Below are 14330 nucleotides of genomic sequence, written 5' to 3'. Positions count from 1 at the left end.
TTAACCTTATACTGAGTCAGATTATTGGTCCATCTAGCTCAGTATTGTCTACTTTGACTTGCAGCAGTTCTCCAGTGTTTCAGGAAGAAGCACTCCCAGCCCTACCTGGAGATGCCATCAGGGATTGAACTGAGGATCTTCTGCACACAATATTCATGCTCTACCACCTCATTACAGAACAGAGAGTAGCCCTGGGTGCCTCAAAAGAATGGCTGCTGCTACAGCCTTTAGCACAACCTATTATGGCCCTTCCCATCATCCTCTAGGAATTCTTGAGTCTGGTGCAAAGACTGAGCAAAATATTTTAAGCATTTACGTTCCTGAATAATTGTCTTCATTTTATGCACGTTTCCACAAAAGTGCAATGGGTATAGCATACTGCTGTTAATCATACTCTTAATTTGCAAAAATCTTTACTGTCTTCATTGTTTTTGCCCTCACAACAACCTTGTGAGGTAGGCTACTATTTCCATTTTTTCAGATGGAGAGAGAGTAACAAACACCCCACCCCCAGTGAGCCCATTGTAGAACCAGGACAGCAACATCGGACCAATATCAAGCTCATTCCCAGATTGCTGAACCATGCCAATTTTTTTACAATCTTTGTCTGTTATGATGCCTACATGCCTCCCACAATTTCTGAATCTTTACTTGTGTTTGTAAGGAGGGATGGGGAGAAATTTGGTTTGATTCACAATTTAATGCAAATCTAAATAATTCACACTTTGCAAAAAATACACAAACAGTAATCTTTCAAAATTTGGTCTCTGAGTTTTGTGATTCAGAAGTGTGTCTATTAGGGGGAAGTATGTAAAAAAAATGCACAGTGTAAACAACATGTAAAATGCATTATATTTTGGGGAAATTGCACAGGAAAAGGTGCCTATTTAGAGAAATGTACACTAAAGCTCTCAAATTCTCAACTTTTTTTTTTTAAAAAATCTGCAAATGGATTTGGAAATGTGGTGAACTGAAAACTGGAAAAATGAGAAGCTGAAAGAAACCGAAATTGGCACAATTTGTCTATCTCGATATACAGGTACTCACCAGCCCTTCAAAGTGATAAACCATTGTTTTAAAAGCAGTTCTTACTCGTGTCGTCATAGTGCATTTTGGGGTAAGTTTGTTGTTATTTACTGTAATTCACTTCATGGGCACTCCTAGCTGCACCGTGGGATGATGGTAAGCCATCCTTAAAACAGCCACTAGCGGAAGAATAAGTCCAATGTGATTTCATGCATCCCTTCCATCTTTCCTGTACAGCTCCGCTTTATGGAGCAGGCTTTGCTTCTTTCACTGGCCTTCCGGCTGTTCTGCCCTGTTCTGCTTGCTATACAGCTGTGATGTAGGTCCAGCTCTTTCTAAGTTGTCTCCAGCAACGCTGGTGGGTGTCCATTTGAGGAAAGGGAAGCGGGCAGCCACCACATAGGCCTCATCTGGGAGTTCTGCAAGCAGTTTTCTCTCCAGGAGAGGTACCTGCTGAGAGAGGCAAGGGCTTGCTTTACGACAATCACCACAACACCAGTGAGGCTGACAGAGAGTGAACCTTATGTGGACTAAGAGAGCCTCAGAGAGGTCATCAGTGCTGCTGTATCAGTAGGGGCTGGCCCGTTACTCTGTATGGGTCATTGTGCCACCAACCTCAGTCTGCTGTCAACCTATTTAGGTTGTTTTTAACTTTTAATCGTGTTTTTTAAAATTGTTGTAATCTGCCCCAGGACCTCTGGGTGAAGGGTTGGCAATAAATTCTCATAATAATAACCAGCCCCCATCCGCCTGCCTTCTTACAACTGGTCCAAGGAGCGGCACTATCCGTCAACATCTTCCCCCTTAGTCTGAGTGTTACCCTTGTAGGAGGAGGAAGATGGAGACTAAACTAGACTTAGTTCATTCTGCCTGTCATTGGCCCTCTCTCCATCTGCTGTTGAACCTCCTGCTTTCTGCTCTACCAGCCCCAACAGGCACCACCCACCGCTGTGCTCTATATAACTTCAGAGTGAAGCATGATCATTTCTTGCATGAACTTAAAAAACAAACAAACTGGTCCTGGATGGCCACTTTAACAGATGCCCAGATTCACGGAGGCATGTGCAAGGAGTTTATGTGAAGATCCTTCATCCTCCGGCGGAGAATCTTCATCAAATCGGTAGTCACCATCTATTATGGACATGATAAAAGGATCCTATTTTTTTAAAGTAATAAATGAATTAATACAGGGCTAGCCAGTGTGGTACCTTCTGGATGTTATAAAACTTAACTCCCATCAGTTCCAGCCAGCATGGCCAGTGGGGAGGGAGGGAAGGGTGTTGTAATCCAGCAACAACTGGAGGGCAGGAGTCATCTTTCCCTGAGTTAATAAATCAGCTTCCTGTTGAGCTTAAACTACACAATGTGGTCATAACTTGAAATGGACCTTGTACTGCTGGAGCCCTATAGTATTTTTTACACAGTGTCTGAAGCAAATGATGGTGGTTTGTGTATGGCAGAGGGAAGAGCATTCGAAGGTGTCAGGGTGATGGTGGAAAAAAACTGTTTTTAGATCACTACCCTATGAAAGTCTGTAGGGTGCAGTGTCACATGAAAAAATCCCCTGATGGCTTGAGTGATCTTACAGGACTATACAGGGGACAGGCATAACTCAGGTATAATTCAGTTTGGTTAAGACTGGACTATTAAGAAATCAACTAAAGGATTCAACTATCTCTGACATTGACATTTGTGTGCCGCAAAGCAAAGACTAGGCCAGTTTTCCCTTGAACTGACCAATGCCTAGCATCAAGTGACTTGGGAATAGTGAATTTCAAACTGCAGCCTCTTCAGAAATAAGCCAACATTATTTGCTTTTGGCTGACTGCAGCTGGGGAAAAGCCGACAAGCTCAGCATCTGGCTGTGGCAAGTACACAGCAGCAGCGTAAATAGAGCACGCAGTTGTGATGTCTCAGCAAGACTGCTGGGCGCTTCTAGGTAATTGTTGTTTAGAAATGGATGGACTCGGTTGTTGCCACCTGGTCCCACAAAGAAAAGCCGGGCAGCTTTAAAATGAAAGAAACCGCTAAAATGACTAAATCAGCATGTTACAAAGATTGTTAAATGCCCCTTTGGCTGTTGGTAAAATCTTATTCTGTGTTTGACAGTCATCAGCAGTTAGGGTTTTTCGCTGGTGCCTGTGTTTCAAACACTGTTTCCAAGGGCGTGGTTTGCAGGACATGCTGAGCTAAACCTTGGCATAGCTGCCACTCAAAGCTGAGTTAAAAGGACCAGATAGGAGCAAAGTGGCTGGGAGCTCCTTGTTAGTGCAATCCCAGTAAACTGTGGTTTGGCTTATCCTCACATGGGAATAGGGCCTGTGTTTGTGTGTGTTGGGAAGAAGGTAGCATTTAGTTCCAGACTGCTAAATGACCATGTTCATTCATAGTTCTCATTTCATGGGAGGGGAGATTTCAGTACAAAGATTTTGATCAGGGCTGCAACCATCATCAAACCTTTCGTTCCCCTCTTTGATTTTGATTTGATATTTGTATGCTGCTTTTCCAACAACAATGTTGAGCTCAAAGCGGCTGACAGCAACAACACAACATTAAAAATCAGCAAACAACATTTCCTCAGTGTAAATCATATATATTAGCTTAGAGCAAAACCAAACAATCCAATAAGCAATCAATGTCGTTTAATACTAGATCCCACGGCAATTGCATTAGAGAAAGGGAAGAAAAAGAGTGGCTGAGATTGCAGCCTCAAGCCTGGGATAGATCACCATCTGAGCATCAGGGGTGGACTGCATCTGTTAAAGCACTCGGAGCTAAGCGCCCCCTGCATCCTGCTTACTATCTCAGAAAGGTAGGAAGAGCTATGAACAGATGACACTACCTCCTAATGCTGCAAGGCTGGGGAAAACTGGCCCCCTCTGGGTGTTGCTGGACTACAACTCCCATAATCCCTGGGCCATTTTGGCCATGTTGGCAGGGACTGATGGGATCCTGAGTCCAACAGCGCCTGCAGGGTCACAGGCTTCCTATCAAACTGGCTCAGACAGTCATTCCAACCCATTTCTTGTCTGTCCTGACCAGGCGCACCCCACAAGTGTGTCAGGCAGAGGGCTTCATTTATCACGTGACCTGCTATTCCTTTTTTAGCTGGCGCTGCCAGGGACTGAACCTGGGACCTTCTGTCTGCAAAGTATGTGCTCCGCCACTACTGACTCATCCCATTTGTGGCCATGATGGCTGATTCCCATTGGGACTAGTAGGGCAGAAGGCTGAGAGCCCGAACAATAGATGGAGCCAGAGGAAAGGTTAGGCGTGGGTAATCAATTCCAGTTTTATTTTTATTTGTCAAATTTTATAAACTGTGTGATCATAAATAAAGCATGTAAGCAATTTACAGAAAACAAAAGCAAACTTTAACATTGTCGACAAATGACAAAGGTAAAAACAGTTATTTACAAAAATCCAAAATAGCATTAAAAACAACATGCAAGCTGAAAACAGATTGAAACACATGTCAATTTCTACAGGTCTGGACAGATGTGCCTGAACAAAAAAATTTTTTAGCAGGCACCAAGAAGAGTAAAGCAAAGGCGCTTGCCTGGTGTCAACAGGCAGGGAGTTCCAAAGTGTAGGTGCTGCCATGCTAAAAGATTGATTTCTTAGAAAAGCAGAATAAGTATTATGTGGCACCTGTGGCAGTGCCAGCTCTGCAGATCAAATTAGGCAAGTGGGCACATATGGAGTAAGATGGTCCCTCAAGTAAACTGATTCCAAGCTGTTGAAGGCTTTATATACTAACAACTTGAACTTGTCACCTTCTCCCTCCCTGTTGAGTTGCATGTGAATTAGGGAGGAGGAAACTGATAGCCAGTGCCACCCCTTGGGACTGGTCGTAAGTAAGAAGGCAGGCTGGCTGAAGGCAGACTGAGGTTGTTGAGACACTGCCCCATTCACCCTAACGGAGCAGCCTCCACTGTTAGTATGAGATTTGAATTCCTACAACTGCAAAAGAGATTTGTTTCTAGGACAAAGATGCACCCCTCCAAAAAGGGAATTATTACCTCTGCAGGGAAAAATGAGAGCAAGTTTTTAATGGGAGATGTTATTCACTTGCTGGCAGTGAATTTATTAATTTTAAAATACTTGTATTCCAATCAAAGCCCTTCCACGACAGCTTATAAAAGATAATTAAACAATATTATAAAGACAAAGGAAATTCATTACAGGAAGTATGAATGGCAGTAGATGGAAACCCAACTCACTGCACTTTTAATAGAGGGCAGATTGAAACACTGGCTTGTATGCAATTAAGTTCTATTCCGAGTAGATCCATTGAAATTAATGGACTTAAGTTAGCCATAATTTCAATGGTCTTTTCTGAGTAGGACTGGTGTTGGATACAACCCAAACAGTTTTTAAAGAGATCTTTAAAATGTAACAAAGATGGGGCCTTATTGCTGTTCTTTTGGAAGAGAGTTCCAAAGATATGGGGTCACAACTAATAAGACCCTGACTCTAGTATTCACCAGCTTGATTTTAAGGCTCATGCGATTTCATATGATAAGGTTGCACGTATGATACTAGTGCCACGTCACTGAAGGCATTAGTCCTTTAGATATGGTAAAGACTGGCTCTTGCACAGAACGGCCTTGGTTTTACTTAGGTGACATAGAAGAGCTTGCCTGAGAACCACTACTCACCACACTGGGCACCAGGAACACTGTTACGTTGTTGCAGTCAGATCGATCTGTCTTAAAATAAGAACAAGAAGTAGGGGCAATTAATTGTGGTAGATGGTTCAACGACCACTTATTCTGAACCTGCCTATTCTCACAGTGCTTTGGGAGGCAGCGTACAGTCCATGGTCTCAGAGGAGGGACATATCCGCACTATACCTTTAAAGTACTATGATACTCTAAACAGTCACTGCTTCCCCCCAGAAATCCTGGGAAGTGTAGTTTGTTAGGGTGCAGAGTTAGGAGACTCCTGTTTCCCTTGCACAGCTATGGTTTTCAGAGTGGTTCACAATCAATCCCTCTTCCCAGTGAACTGTAGCTCTAATAACCATCTTATAAAATCTGAACAAAAGAAAACATGTAAAATTCTAAATCTCCCTTAAAATGCTGCCCTGACAGCTCAGTATTATCTACACTAGCCTGGTGCCCTCCAGTAGTTGTGGACTACAGCTCCCATCACCCCCAGCCAGCATATCCAAAGTGGTAAGGGACGATGGGATTTGTAGTCCAGCAAGATCTGGAGATCACTGCAGCTGTCTGCCACTCCAGACCACGAGCGGAAGATGGGAGTCCCCACAGGCCCTTTGCCCAGTTCCTCAAACCTGGAGCCAGTGGTGGCTGTGGCTCCATGTCAGTGGGACAGTGGAATCCGCTCTGGCTTTTAGTCTGAACTTTCAACAAGCTGTCCAAGGTGCTGAACATATTTTAGGAATAGGTTTCAGCACCTTGGACAGCTTCTTGAAAGCAGATTTCCCACTAACATTGGAGCCCCAGCAGCCACTACGGCCTGGAGCTTTCCTTTTATTGAAGAATGGCCAAATCTTAAGCTGTACTCCTAAATGCACTCACTAGGGAGTAAGTCCCACTGAACAAAGTAGAACTTACTTCTGAGAACGTGCTCAGGGTTGCACCGTCAGAACTTGATAGTCTGGACCAGTGGAGGGGGCTCTATGTCAATGGGGCAGTAGAAGCTGCTCCTGGTTTTTCCAGGAGCTGTCCAAGGTGCTGAATAAAATGAATAGATTCCACTGCCTCTCTAACATGGAGCCACCAACCTGCACTGGTCTTGACGTTCAAAGGGGCTTCCTGTATCTTAACATACAATGCAACATGTAATAAAGTAGCAAACTCTCAGCTTACAGTTTGTACCAATTAAAAAACATACACATGCATGTCTGCAGAGCCTAACATAAGGGCTAAGGACCCATAAAAAAAAAACAGTTTAAAGAAAATGGCTGCTCTGTAAGAGAATATATAAGAAACTCATGGGATCTTGTTCCAGTGCTTTAAAACGTATAGCCAAATGGTCAAACTGAAATGATTTCAAGACCTGGGTGGTCTTTACGCTGTGTGCGTAAACTCAGTTTGCATAACTACCTAGACAGCAGGAAGACACATCCTTATTCCCAGCATCAAAATGTTGTGTGCCTGTGAAGGAAAGAAAGGATTGTAGCTCAGTGGTACAGAGTCCGCTTTGCGTGCCGAAGGCCTTAGGTTCAATTCCTGGCATCTCCAGTTAGAGCTGGAAATGTCCTCTGCCTGAAATCCTGCAGAGCCGCTGCCAATCAGTGCAGACAATACTAAGCTAGATGGACCAAATTGGTCTGACTTGTTATGTTTTGTTCCTAAAAAAATTGTCACAAAGCTTGATCCCAGAAAGATACCCGGATTTGCCTGAAAACAATGAGCTGGCATTTCTTGTTTATGGTTTCGACATGGGTGTGTGTCTAACCCCTTTTAAATGTTTTGCCTCTAGACTCTAGCAATGGCTGAGCCCCCTCCAGTTGAAACAGTGAAACAGGTCTGCAGCATTGCCTAGGCTTGCTTTGCTTTGGAAGGACATTCTGTAATATGTCTGTTTATTTACAAACATATAGGTTGACCATAGGTGGCAATACAGCATTAAAGACGTGACAGATGCATGACGTTCACTGCTCCCATGTTAGACCTCTCGGGAGGAAGCCAGCACCCTAAGATTCTTGCAGTGCCAACTCAGCTCTGTTTGTCTGTTTTGCAGTCTGTGGTAATCTCACTTTATCTTCCAAACTAGAGATGGTCCTTTTTCACACAGCCACTTGGATTATTACATTCCTTAAGCAGGGAAGAGGAAGAGGCATCCCATTCATATTTTTCCTAGCCATTAAGAGCCATCAACCTACCATTTAGTTCTAATTGCAACACATCACCTTTTTAATTTACAAAACGAGAAGCATGCCTGGTGCCAGTTGATGTGCTGGGGTGAGTGGGTGGGTATGCTGCCTTGCAGGTTTCAGTCCCATTAGACTCAAGACCCACTGAGATGGAAGAAACACCAAGAGGTCATCAGGACCAACCCCACAAGCTTACAACAATACAGCAGTGACGTAACTCAGAACCACCCTTTCTTGCAGGCTGCAACTGAACTAGCCTCAAGAACATTTTCCCCCAAAATACTCCAGTAAGAGAGATCTCAGCAGGTCTTTTCTTATGTTCAGTGGGTGCAGAATGCCAATAGTATGTTGGGGGAGGGGCAGAAAGTGGGGGATGGAATGGAGTGTTGAAGAGGAGGGCATGGCTGGTTGCAAGCCTGAACAAATCTTTCCACGTTGCCCATGGCTTCCCCTAAACATTCCTGGGAGCTATAGTTTACCTCCCACGGAGCTACAATTCCCAGCACCCTTAACAAATTAGTTCCCAGGATTCTTGAGAGGAAGAATTGCAGTAGCTGACACTGTGCATAATGAAGGAATTTTATATTCTGTCTAGTTTTAATGATGGTTTTAATGTATTTGTTACCCATTCTTTGTATATTTTGTTCACCGCTTGAATATATTCTCATGATCAAGCGGTTTATAGGCTCTCATGCAAGTAAACAGAAGCGAATGAAACAAAGAGAAGAGGGCCACCATGGAGAAAAGAGAGGTAGAGAAGCTCCCCTCTTTCCATAGATCTCTGCTACTCTCCTTTTTGAAAGAAAGAGGGTGCGCAAACGGAACGGAAGCCGGAAGCGGCCGCTCAGTGTCTATGATCCGGAGCGGCCTCTCTAGCCCTAGTGGGAGAGGCCTTTTTAGTCTCCGTCTGTGGCGACTCTATGGTTGCTGGAGGCAGGGCGGGCTCTTCGAAGGCAGCGGCGGGAAGGGAGAAGCGGGTGGAGGGGCAGCGAGCAGCGAGCGAAGCAGCCATGGCCAGAGGTAGCCGCCGAGGGAGAAAAATGACGGTGTGGGGGGCAGCCGGGGTGGGTGGGTGTACGGGGCCCTCTGGGGGCAATAGCGAGGGGCGCCGGCACTCCTAGCAGAGGCAGGCTGGGCTGGCTTTGGAGGCTCCTCGGAGTCTGAGCATCCTCTGCAGGCAGCACACCGAGTCCCCCCCCCGTTTTTGACAGGCGCCCCAATAGGGCTCCTCTTGTTGTTATTCATTTCCTGCCAGGGCTTTCTAGCAGTCAAACAGCCAGAAGACAGGCAGAAACCCGCCAGGGGTGGTCTTTCTCTTTCACGCCTATGACGCGTGCGGGAAACTTCACCTGTGGGACTTCTGACGTCCGGCAGCCGTGGCTGTTTCTAGCGCTTATGAGAATGGTTTTAGCTCTTCTTAGCATTAGATGCGCATGTGTATGAGTTGTGTATGAGTTGTGTATGTTGCTATTGTTGTTATTATTTAATGTACTTATATACCGCTTTTTTCACAAGTGGTATCAACAGAACAAATGATAACAGATATATAAAATACATAGGTCGCATCATTTCAAATCACAGAACACAATTAAGATAACAGTAAAATATGAGCAGTATCAATAATAAAAGCACAGTGTATGTGTGATATAGTCTGTGCTGTTTTGGATTTTTTCGTATGTGCACGGTGGTGATATGTTTTGACCGTGTTGTTCGTCTTTAATGTTTTATCTTTGGTTTTTAAAGTTTTAGTGTACATTGCCCAGAGAGGTGTGTTATGGGGCAGTTAATAAATGTGAATAAATTAAAATTCACAGGAGCCATGCTGGGGGTGGGGAAATAATAAATCACTGAACAGCTTCGTAGCTGGCAGAAGCCCACCAGGAGCGACCTCTCTTCCTACCCAAGAGGAAGGAAACTTCACCTGTTGTATTTCTGCCTTATGTGGATCTTTTATGATGCACCAGAACTCTACTTAAACAATATTGTGTTAAATAGTTGCATGTCAGGCATAAAATTCAACAGGTTGCAATTTCTGCCATGTCTGGTAAAAAAAACCACCTGTTCGACTTCCGGGAAGGGTTGCTCTGCCTGTGCTGCCTCTGAGCCGAGCTCTTGTCTCAGAGGAAGCTTTTTCAGCTTCAAAATCAGTCAGAACGTCTTTTTTTGACTGGTAAAGATTTTCTCCCGGTCAGGGAGAAACGTGAGATTAACCACAAAGCCTGTTTTTGTGGGGAGGACTGGATTTCATTTATTTATGAGAAAAGGTTCAAACTGCAATGTCGGACGGACTTTCATCAAGCTCTAGCTGATTATAGCGATACGTTTATCTTTTCTTCAAAGAAAAAACGGATTATAACAGGCAAACAAGCATCCTTCTTTCTATTTTCTTTTTTCACTTGGTTTAAATTGGTGCAGTTAAAAAAGAGATTTGTCAATGAATCAGCTGTGAAGAATTCCTAGGTGAGTTTTGGCTTTTCTCATTCACTTACGAAATTAAGGAGGAGAGAAATCGAAAAAGCTTATCTTTGCTTTTATCGCAAAAAGCTGTCCTGGAGGTGCATTCTAAAGATACCAACGGAGGAGCGATTTCTATTTCGAGGAGGGGGAAAAAACTTTTTTTGGTCTATTTCATTTTGACGAATCCGCTTGTTCACGACGCCACTAATTGTCTTGATGTTGGGAACTAAGTTTGTTTAGTATTCCTGAACACATAGAGATAAGGCAGGCTGTACTGTCTACACTGATATCAGCAGCCTGGAATATTAACCCAATTGTGGCTGAAATAATTTTTGTTTCTGTGGTTTTAAGAATGGCAGCCAGGAAAGTGATTGAGATCATGGAAGAAATTATGTTTCAGAAAATAATGGATGAGATTGAGATAACAAAACAAACCCTGAGACAGGGCAGACAGGCGATGAAAATTGAATTTAACAAAATGACACAGGAGCTTAAAGAAATAGGGGATTCTGTAAAAGAGGTGTTTGATGGGATTAGAGATGAAAAAAGAAAAATTAAAGGGAAGCCACAAGCCCTGGAGATTGGAACAAGTGTGAAATTGGAAAAAGATTTGGAGCTTATGGATCTTAGAAATAAAGTTTACTGTTTGGAATTCAAAGTTGTCTCTGAAGAAATTAATGAAGATTTTGGTGGTAAAGTTACCAATGCCTTGGATAATTTTCTGGACTGGAATGATGTGATGGAGTTTGACATTGAAAACATCTATGGAGTTGGCTACAGATATGTGACAGTGGAGAAACTCTTAAGAGATGAACCAGTGCATTTTGTAAAAAAGAAGAACAGAGATATGACTTTGCAGCAATATTTCAGTAACATATCCAGAATTCTTGACTGGAATGATGTGATGGGGCTTGTCATAGAAAAAATCTATGGAATTAACTACAAATATATGACAGAGCAGAGATGTACCCAGAACAGAGATGTGGCTTTACAACAATATTTCAGTAATATATTCAGAATTGATGGCAAGGACATATTTGTGATGGGGGAAATTCCCATCAGACTCTTGTTATATGACTATGGGTATGACAGCAAGATCATCATAAGATACTGATAATGGATGAATGGATACTGAAACCACTGGACTTAACATAATGGATGAATGGATACTGAAACCACTGGATTTAACAGGACTATTGAAGATGGAAGATGGAATTAATATTGAAAATGGAAGAATGGTTATAGAAATTATTGGACTTAACAGATTTGACGAGATGGATTAATTGATATGTTTATTTGGACTATGGTTATGACAACAAGATTATTATGGGATACTGATAATGGAAGAATGGCTACTGAAATTACTGGACTTAACAGGATTATTGAAGATGGAAGATGGAATTAATATAGATAATGGAAGAATGACTATTGAAATTATTGGGCCTAACAGATTTGAATCAGATGGATTAAGCGACATGTTTATTTGGAGAAAAATTGAAATATATCTCTCTCAAGGAATTGAAACCTCTCTTTGACTTTTTGTAATAATAATAATAATAATAAATTTTATTTCTAGGCCGCCTATCTGGCCGCACAAGCGGCCACTCTAGGCGGCGTACAAGATAAAGTAAAATACAACATACAAACTACATAAAAACCCAAGAACTACAATATAAAACGAAACCGAACCCACCCATAGCTAAAACCAATGGCACCCAAAAGAAAACAAAAACAAAAAAAGACAAAAACCCAGGCCACCTCAGCCAGCCAGCTTATGTATCCCTCCAAAGAGGGACAGGTGATGGAAATTAGTCACAGCTGGCTGGATACCTGGGACCTGGTCCTGCAGGAGGCACGTCTGCCAGGCAGCAGTCCCACTGGGAAGGGTGGTGGAGGTGGTGTTCCAACAGCAGCAGCAACAGCAGGCTCTCCTTCCCTGGGTGGCGATGTTCTCCTTCTTCCTGCAGGCACTGGGTCTCCCAGGCCACCTCAGCCAGCCAGCTTATGTATCCCTCCAAAGAGGGACAGGTGATGGAAATTAGTCACAGCTGGCTGGGTACCTGGGACTTGGTCCTGCAGGAGGCACGTCTGCCAGGCAGCAGTCCCACTGGGAAGGGTGGTGGAGGTGGTGTTCCAACAGCAGCAGCAACAGCAGGCTCTCCTTCCCTGGGTGGCGATGTTCTCCTTCTTCCTGCAGGCACTGGGTCTCCCAGGCCACCTCAGCCAGCCAGCTTATTAGGATGTTGGTTTGTCCTCCAGTCAGTTGCTACTGCTTACTAGGAAGTAGAGGAGGAAGGGAGAGGTGGCAGCGAGGCCAGTATGGTGTAAGTAGGGATGGAAAGAAATAATTTGTAGAAAGAATAAAATAATGTTTATGAGATTTGATGATTAATTAAGATAACTACTGGAGGAAAGTGATTCTATAATATAATTTTAGAGATAGGATTGTTATATATTGTAGACTTATAATTGATCTGCGACAAATCGGAAGTCAACATTTTATTTTGTTGTTTGGTTGTTTGATTGTTTTGTTTTGTTTTTTGTCTTTGAAAATTTGAATAAAAATTAATGGAAAAAAATCACCTGTTAGATTTCTGCCTGTCATGCTGGTGTTAAAATGCAGAGCAGATCTGCTAGGGGAAATATATTTTATAGTATTATTGGCAGAAACCCCAACAGGTTTTGTTTCTCTGTTCCCTTGCCCTTCTTGCCCCCCCCGCACAAACCCACTTGTTGGATTGTCATGCATTATTGTGTGAAATACATGATTGTTTTCCTAGTTGGGCTGAACTTTTGTGCATTAAACATCTGAATGACAGACAAGCAATCTGCTAAATGTAGCCTTCCTTCACTGAATGAAAAAAAAATCACGTCTTGGATTTTTGCCTGACATGCAGTTGAATGCACAGGACCGCTGCTAGGAAAAACAGTTTACATCTGTTTTGTTACATGCATTTTACATCCACATGATAGGTAGAAATCCAACCAGTGAAGTTTTTTGGTAGAGATGGGGATCTTCACTTGTTAGACATCTGCCTGATATACAGAAATTAAATGCACAGGATTTAATATTACAGGATGTAATAGAAAAAGTAAAAGTTAGACAAAAGTGTTCATTAAAACAGCAGAATATACTAAAAGTATTGATCCAAAAAAGTCATATAAAACAAAAAATCCATCCCCACCCAACACAAGAGTGAACACAAAAAGGTAGTCACTAAAAGTAAGATCATTAGTTAGTTGGCAGTCCTTCTCTCATATACTCTGGCTGTGCTTTTATATCTTTTTTTCCCTTCAACTTTTGATACAGGAAAGTGAGATAGCATTTCTGTTAGTTATCTCTGACAGTTTATTCAGTCGGAAAATAGAGAGAATGAAATAATGTTTGCAAAAATATGTAACTATTATATCTGTCCTGTTGTTCAGGAAGCTAATTCCTGTTTTGGGAGATAATCCCACCTCACATGTAAGGGCAAGTAGTTTAAACAGCAGGAATTACCTTCTCTGTGGCTTAACTGACCTGTTTTCTCTACAGTGTGGCAACATCCGTACCTAAATATCTTCAAGCACTTCAAAGTTGAGGAATGGAAAAGATCCACCAAGGAGGGCGATGTGACAACCTTTATGGTAGTGTGAAAAGTTCCTGATCTTTCTTGGGTACTTAAATGTAGCTTTGAGATTAGCACTCGGCTGGTCACCTCTGGTGAATGGAAATAGCATGGAGGTGACCAAGCGTGGCACCATCACCACTACTGCTGCATATGAGCTCTGTCTTCCAGAAATAGGAGAGTTCGAAAGAGGGAGGAATTTATCCTTATGAAACTCCAGTAAGGATTTGTAAGAGGTTTCCTATCCAGGCACAGTCAGCCTTTGCCAACCTGGCTGATGAAACTTGCAGGCCAAAACATGTGGAGGGGCCCAGACTGGCAAAGTCTGTGCCAGACCCAGGCCTGTTTAGTTTTAGTAACATTGCTTTATCATATGCCTTCCCATTAAAGCC

At 42.9% G+C, this 14330-nt stretch overlaps 1 protein-coding gene across 2 annotated transcripts in view; it reads left to right on the top strand.

Moving 5' to 3' along the window:
- The first annotated feature begins 8757 nt into the window (after positions 1–8757).
- The window catches only part of WDR90 (WD repeat domain 90), a 48454-nt gene continuing 42881 nt past the window's right edge, over positions 8758–14330 (top strand). Inside the window, exons 1-2 of one of the 2 annotated variants that reach the window (XM_061599806.1) lie at positions 8758–8893; positions 13866–13957. In XM_061599806.1, coding sequence (XP_061455790.1) covers positions 8794–8893; positions 13866–13957 — 192 coding nt within the window. In that variant the 5' untranslated portion in view covers positions 8758–8793. The remainder of the gene's footprint in view (positions 8894–13865; positions 13958–14330) is intronic. The other variant, XM_061599804.1, reaches the window with a different exon arrangement.

The sequence above is a fragment of the Rhineura floridana genome, chromosome 17 (genome assembly GCF_030035675.1).
Source record: "Rhineura floridana isolate rRhiFlo1 chromosome 17, rRhiFlo1.hap2, whole genome shotgun sequence".
In the NCBI taxonomy this organism is placed as follows: Eukaryota; Metazoa; Chordata; class Lepidosauria; order Squamata; family Rhineuridae; genus Rhineura; species Rhineura floridana.
The sequence above is the reverse complement of the archived record's forward strand: the minus strand, read 5'-3'. Positions and strand labels throughout refer to the sequence as shown.